This window comes from Bubalus bubalis, chromosome 1 (genome assembly GCF_019923935.1).
Source record: "Bubalus bubalis isolate 160015118507 breed Murrah chromosome 1, NDDB_SH_1, whole genome shotgun sequence".
Taxonomy (NCBI): domain Eukaryota; kingdom Metazoa; phylum Chordata; class Mammalia; order Artiodactyla; family Bovidae; genus Bubalus; species Bubalus bubalis.
Genome location: NC_059157.1, coordinates 8,371,389 through 8,378,861, shown reverse-complemented (window position 1 = coordinate 8,378,861; position 7,473 = coordinate 8,371,389). Strand labels below are relative to the sequence as shown.

The window sequence follows — 7,473 nt, the reverse complement described above, 5'->3', positions numbered from 1 at the left end:
ATGGAAATGCTGGGGGCCCGAGGAGACGCAGAAAACCGCCGGCGAGATGCTGCCTCCTGCGCTTCATTAACTCGTCTGACGAGGGTAGTTGTATCTACGGCCCGAGGCCAATGGGAAGGTTGCTGCAGGCCAGTGTTTCTTCCCTTCCTTGTGTGTGTGTTTTTTTAAGTGATTTCTTCTTGTAGAGCCGAAGAGCCAGTCTTTGTGTTGATATGGTAACCCAGACATGAACAGAAGGATGTGGAGTTCAGCCTTTATTCCGCAGTTAACTCCACTGGATTGTATGGCTGCTGGGCTGTGATCTAAGTACCCTCGTCACGACAGTTGTAGCAGAAAGGAGCACGTTTGAGCTTCCGTGCCAGGCCCTGTGCTGGCCCCTCACGGTGACCTCAGGCGTCTGGAGTGCAGTCGCCTAGGAGAGGAAGCCTCCCCAGTGCGCCGGTGCTGAGATACTCACCAGCTCTGCTGTCCCCCGTAAAATGCCCCTCAGCACCTCCCCTCCGCTCCCCAGGTCCCCCTCCTCTCCTTCCCTACCCCCGGCCCCTGTTAGCCTTACAACTCCTGTGGCCTCGCCATTATTTGACTTTCCCTTTTAACATCGATTCATTCTTGACCCTGCGGCCATCCTCAGTCTCACCTCTGCAGCCTCACTCCAGCCAGCTTGTTTGGCCTTTGGTGGGCGGCTGACCACCTGCAGACCTTCCTGTGAGCGGCCTGTCAGAAGTGCTTCTCGGCTGCTCTGCGGGCTCCGAAACAGCGTCTCCCAGGGAACCAGCGCTGAAACCGTCACGGTGCTCTTGGTGTCTCTGCCAACGTTCTGCCCCTTGTGTGAAAGCGCCCCCTGCCACCCTGGCTCCCGCCTTCTGGGCACACTCCCCCGGGGGGGCAGTCACACCTCGTGTTGGTAGTTTTGCTCACCCACCTCCCCCGAGGATGAGCTCCAAGAGGCCTGTCTTCTTGTGTCCCGTGGCCAGGCCAGCACTTGGCACATGATGGGCACGTCGTGGATGTTTATTCAGTGAATGCGGGCCTGGGTAAATGGTGGGCGTGGTTTGGGGTTTCTGCATCCAGACTCCTCTGGCAGGTACTCAGTTACCTCTGGCCATCAAAGCGGCACAGATAATTCCTGACCTTTCTGACAGCTCTTTGAATTATGATGTAATAAACACTCTGTGAGGTGACTTCACTGCTGCAATTTAAAAAGGTTCTGGAAAGACGGACATGATTGCAAGTACATTTGACACCACTGGGTGCCACTGTTGTCTGCCAGCAGAAGGTGCCAGCCTAGCTGTGGGGTCCAGGCCTCCTGCCCTGGAGGTCAGTCTGTCTGGTTCCTTTTGACTTCCTCCCTCCCTTCCCCAATAACCTCCCAACTCCCAGTCTGGAATTGACATTCAGTTTGGTTTAACCTCTAGATTGCTGGCCTTGGGAAATGACTAGCAAATGCGTCCTGCTCTGGCTCTGTTGATGGTCTGCAGCCTGTGCTGCGTGCAGGCTCTGCCCTGGAGAGAGACCGGAGGCCGGGCTGGGAGGCTGCATTCCCCAGGAGCCCCTCAGAGCTGCACGCCCGTCTCTGCGCCACAGAGCGTGTGGTGACAAAACCTCAGCACAGGAAAGTCAGGGGCGCAGGGGGGCCCCTGGCCTGAGAAGCGTGTGCATTTTTAGAGGAGGAGGCTGATTAACTCAAAGCAAAGACTGTCAGCATCCCATCCCCTTGGGAGGGTCCCTCCTCTGCCCTCACGGGAGCGGGAGGCCATCCCAGTTAGATGACCCGGGGGCGGCAGGGGGAAGGGGCAGCGGGCCAGGCTTATCTCTGCACGCTCTTCAGTCACTGGCTGGTCTCAGTGCAGTGGCTGGAAAAGAGGACTGACAGGATTTCAGTTTTCTTAGTTTACTGTGAATTGATTTGTGGCCTAGCTTATGATCTGTCCTGGAGATTGTAACTTGTGCACTTGAGAATAATGTGTATTCTGCCGCTTTGGCATAGATTATATACATATAAAAACAACGCAGAGACTGGCCTGAAAGCCAGTGTTTCTGGGTTGATTTTCTGTCCTTCCATTGATGTAAGTTAGGTGCTCAAGTCCCTTCCTGATACTATGTTAATGTTAGTTCCTCCCTTTGTGTCCGTTAATCTTTGCACTATGGATTGAGGTGCTCCTATGTTGGGTGCATATATACTCACAGTTGTTACATAATCTTCTTGAATTGATCTTGGATTAATCCTTGATTATTGTGTAACGCCCTTGTCTTTTTGTTAGTCTTTGAATTCTGTTTTGACTGAGACGAGCATTGCTTCCCCAGCTTTCTGTTTCCGTTTGAACCGAGTACCTTTCTCCACCCTTTCAGCCTGTGTGTCTGCATCGGAAAGATTCTCTTGCAGGGCCCCGCGTGGTTTTGACATTTGTCTTGCTTCATATCGGGGCCTCTGTCAGCCTGGCGACGAGACTGAGACAGCAGCCCTTCTGCCAGGACACAGCTTGCAACCTGATACTGTGTTGTGCTGTTATTTTTCTTATAAAGTTTAGGAGGAAACAACTTTCTTTATAGTTTTATCAAAAGCAGGGCCATGAAAGGCCTGAAGTACCAGTTAAAAATCAGGGCAGGCAAGTCTCTTTGCGGAGAGAAAGAACTGTTTCCACCTCGCCAGCCCTCCTCCTCTCCTACCTTCCCAGCCCCAGAAGGAGACAGACAGCATGGCTTCTGCCACAGAGGCTGGAAGTTTCCTTCTGAAGGTCCTGAGGCTCCAGGGAGCTGTGTCCTTGTGTTCTTGGCTGCTCGAGCCAAGAAGGGAGATAGAACGTGGGCTCTGGCTGCATCCTCAGCCCTAGACGGGCGAGCTGCGGCCCCAGTGCTGCTGAGTCTGGCTGACTTAAGAGTGAAGCAGGGGGCTTCCCTGGTGGTGGTGGTTAGGAATCCACCTGCCAACCCGGGGACATAGGTTCAATCTAGTTGCTCACTGCAACTAGAGAAAGCCTGCAGCAGCAACCAAGACCCTGTATAACCAAACATAAGGAACAGTTTTAGAAAAGTTCCTTTAAAAGAAAAAGTATGCAGTGGGAAGTCTGAGCAGAGTGTGACAGAGGCTCCATTGGGGACCAGCTGTCTTGGCAGACAGCTCAGCACTGAAGGCTCAGTGTGTGACGCGTGGCCGGGCTGTGGGACATTCTTTCCTCTTGTGTACCTTGGGCACAAACAGGTAACAGTAGTAAAATAAGAGGGGAAAAAAAGTATTTGAAAAATAGAAGCAAACAAATTATAGCTTTTATTTTTGTGGAAACTCAGAAAACACATAGGTATGTAGAAAAAGACTTCAGAGGCAAACTTTTGAGGGGCATTTTTTATTATAAATTTAATATGGTTGATTAATGAAAAATCACAATGAAGTACCGAGAAAGTGTTTGTCAATATAAAAGTTTTAGCAGCATTTCCACAGTTTCAGGCTCTTGCATTAGTCGTACTTCCTCCCGCTATCAAAAAAAGAGAAGACTCCAGTGGGGACCACAGCAGAGCAACCAGGGATGCTCCGCTCCGTGAAGGCCTCATGGAAGTCCTCAAGTCCAGTGTATTGTCTTAACAGGTCAACCCTCCCCACTCCCAGATTTCTAAAAGGCCAAAGCACTTGCCTCATGACCGAGGTCAGAGTCCCATTCTTCAGGCTGCAGGGGAGGAGGGGGCGGGAGTTTAAACTGGACTTGACATGTAGTGCTCGGTCACCCGTCCTCGTGTCGGTACCTCCTCTACGCTGACACCATCGAGGGGCCAGGATCTGGCGCGGGCCGCGGGGCGGGGTATGGTGGGGGCCGGAAGTGGGACGTGCCCGTGGTGGGGGCTGGCATCACACCATACACCCTGCTCCAGGTGGTCTCGCCACACCCAGGATTAATCCTGGGATTAGTGAGAAAGTGGGGGTGGGGTGGGGACACAAACAGTATGAAAATATAATACTGGCAAACTATTCCGCTGCTTCTTTGGTACTTTCCAAAATTCTCTGATCAAAAAAGTATAAGGGAAGCACACCATTAAAAAATTACAGTTTTAAGTATTTACAGAAGCAATCCATGATATATTACATAATCAGCACACAGTATCTGAACAGGGCTTCAGTGAGAGCACTGGTGAGCTCCTGTTCCAGTGTATCAGCAGCACGCGGATGCCTCCCAACGCCGCTGCCTGTGTCTCACTCACGATACAGTGTGTTAGATGGGAAACACCGTCTTCCAGTCTACACTTTCCTTTTAAAAGGCTCTTAAAATCTGCTGCTGAAATCGGTATGTACAAAGATTTGTTGAATATTGAAATCTAGGCAGGAAGCTCCACTCCCATCTCGAGGATGTCTGAAATAATACTAGCTATTATTCTATGTATACAATATATATTTAATATATAAGTAACCGCACCATGTTATGTTGCCACGATACCAGTTGAACGCACAGTATTATGTACAGTAGTTAAGTTAGCTCTGGACGATGACTCTACACCTGGGTGGACAGTGGTCTGGAACATCTGAGAGGGGCGTGGAGGCACTGGCCGGGGGACAGCCCGTGGTGGGCACAGCGTGTGCGTGTGAGCCCACACCACCCACGCACACGCCGCGGACCATCCCCCGTTTGCTGGCCGCCAAGGAGCGATCACACGAACGGAAGGATCCCGTGGATGAGGAGAGCCATGATAGCAGCGCTGAACAGCCCGGCCACGGGCACCGTCACGAACCAGGCCACGAAGATGTTGCGGAAGAGGCGCCAGTCCACAGCCTTCCGTGAGCGGATCCAGCCCACCGCCACCACCGAGCCCACCTGGAGGAGCACAGGCGCGTCAGAGCGAACCCAGGTGTGGCACAGCCCACGCTCGACCAGCAGTGTGAGATGCCCGGTTCTTCCCCTAAATCTGATGAAAAGCTTTTAAAAACACTTATTAGATTTTAGCTACTATTATTTTAGGATTACTCTGTCCAGAGTACAGTTCTGAAGCACTTTTCCACGTGTATTCTGCTCTATGTGAATGGAAGCTTAGCCAAGTAAATGCTTTCTATTCTCCCTGCGCTTTATCAACCAGCTGTGATGGCCCTTACTTTGAATATTCCCCAGGCAGGAGACTTGATTACAGCGGTGAGCCTACTGTACGTACACAATGAAACGGCAGTAACCTACGCTTCTCCTAGAACAAAGGCATCATAAAACGTTGGAGCTGGAGATCTTGGCAAAGATCTAATCCACGTGGCTCAGTTTGTGGAAGATAAAACCCTTCCAGAGGGTGTAGCGGGTGGGAAGATTTTTAAGTCATGGCAGGTTGAGGATGAGAACTGAGGGCTCTTGATTTTAAACATTTTCTCCAACTGCTTTGCAGTCCTTGTACTTTACTGATTAAAAAATTAATCAAATGGGACATAAATATTACTGGTTTTAAAATGTCAATCATGTTTCACAAATAATAGAGATACTTGAAAATCAGGATGTTAACATGGCTTCACTATTTCTCTGTACACTCGCAGTTCATTTTATGAAATTTACAAAGGAAAAAAATGCACAACTTTTAAGTTTCTAAAAATGGAAGTCATGAGAAAGGCTTATCATGAGATAAGCCTAATATCTCACACCTCAGTTAAGCTCTGATGAAGCTCAGCGACATCATGAGGGTGCCCTTGGCCCCTGGGAGGGCCCCTGAACATCTCCATGAAACAGGCTTTGTCTCCACTGACCCAGAATTATTTCAGAGTCAGCAGGGGCCAATGAAGTTCAAAGAGCAACTAGGGTGTATTCTGAGGTCAGCCAAAAAAATAAAATCCAGCACTTCACTTGTTTATGGACGCAAACTGGAACAGCAAAACCAGCAGCATATTTAAGGAAGTTAATCTGACATTTTGTCAACCCAAGCTGTGATTAACTGGGAATTCCATACCACCTCCAGGTAGCAAATAACAACCCACCTAAGGAGCATTAGATGATCGTTGTATGTAAATCCTTTGTCTAAAACCAGTTTCTAGTACACAGGAGACAATCGAGACATTTCTGCTGCACAAAGACTAGCTAGGTCCTGCTGGCCCTCAAATGCAGTCAAGTCTCCCGACACTGGCTTCTGAGATGAGACTCCTTGTTACAGACCCTCTTCAGCTAGGCTGGATTATCTCACACATAAGAGAACATACTCAAATTTTAGGGTTATCCACACACACTCTCTCAGAACACTTCTTAAAACGCAGAAAATAGAATCATATTATTGCAAGTTTATGAAATAGGAGAAGTGGACAGTTACCCACGATTAGTTGTTGTTCAGTAGCTAAATTGTCTCTGACCCTTTGCAACCCCTTGGACTGCAGTGTGCCAGGCTTCCCTGCCCTTCCCTCTCTCTTGGAGTGTGCTCAAATTCATGTCCATTGAGTCGGTGATGCCATTTAACCATCTCATCCTCTGCTGCCCTCTTCTCCTCTGCCTTCAGTCTTTCGCAGCATCGGGGTCTTTTCCAGTGAGTCGGCTCTTCACATCAAGTGGCCAGAGTTATCAGGTGGCCACTGTTAGTGAGTTACCCCAGAACACTGCTCTTGTCACGCTTGTGTATTCCTTTATGTTATTTTTAATAAATATGCCTATATTTGTAAACAACAGGGAACACTACTGTTTCCTTTAAGAAAATAAGCATTTTCCCATAGTGCTCGCACCTTTATGACCATCATAAAAAATGGTACACCCCTTAGGTGGATGTACCTTAATTTATTTAAACATTTCCAATTTCCCTCCAGTTTTTTCCTATTAGCAACAATGTCATGATTATACCAGAAAAGACCCTGATGCAGGGAAAGATTGAGGGCAGGAGAAGAGGGCAACAGTTCATACACTCCAGTATAAAAAAGAAGCAACCTGATTAAAATATGGGCAGAAGACCTAAGTAGGCATTTTTCTCAAAAAGATATACAGATGACCAGCAGGCACATGAAAAGCTGCTCAACATCACTAATCATCCAGGAAATACAAATCAAAACCATAATGAGCCATCACCTGTCAGGACAGCTATCATCAAAAAGACCACAGATAACAAATGCTGGCAAGGGTGTGGAGAAAAGGGGACTCCAGGACACTGTTGGAGGAGATGGAAATTGATGTTATCCACCTGTACGGAGGTTCCATAAAAAATTGGAAATACAAACTACTATGCGATCCAGCAATTCCACTCATGGGTATTTATCGAAAGAAACTGAAAACACTAATTTGAAAATGTGCACCCCAACAATATTTACATACAATAACAAAGATATGGAAGCAACCTAAGTGTCTATCAATAGATAAATGGATAAAGGAGAAATGGTATACACACACAGGAATATTACTCAGCCATAAAACAGAATGAAATTCTGCCATTTGCAACAATATAGATGAACCTGGAAGGTATTACACTTGGTGGAATAAGTCAGAGACCCAAATTTTGTATATTTTTACTTCTATGGAATCTAACAAAATTAAGTATAACAAAAAAGAGACT

At 48.0% G+C, this 7,473-nt stretch overlaps 1 protein-coding gene across 6 annotated transcripts in view; it reads right to left on the bottom strand.

Annotated features, from left to right (window-relative positions):
- Positions 1 to 3,325: 3,325 nt before the first annotated feature.
- SLC20A2 (solute carrier family 20 member 2) overlaps positions 3,326 to 7,473 on the bottom strand; it is a 113,406-nt gene continuing 109,258 nt past the window's right edge. For all 6 annotated transcript variants that reach the window (XM_044927806.2, XM_044927879.2, XM_044927848.2 and 3 more), the window contains one exon: positions 3,326 to 4,796. In XM_044927806.2, the coding sequence (XP_044783741.2) occupies positions 4,632 to 4,796 (165 nt within the window). In that variant the 3' untranslated portion in view covers positions 3,326 to 4,631. The remainder of the gene's footprint in view (positions 4,797 to 7,473) is intronic.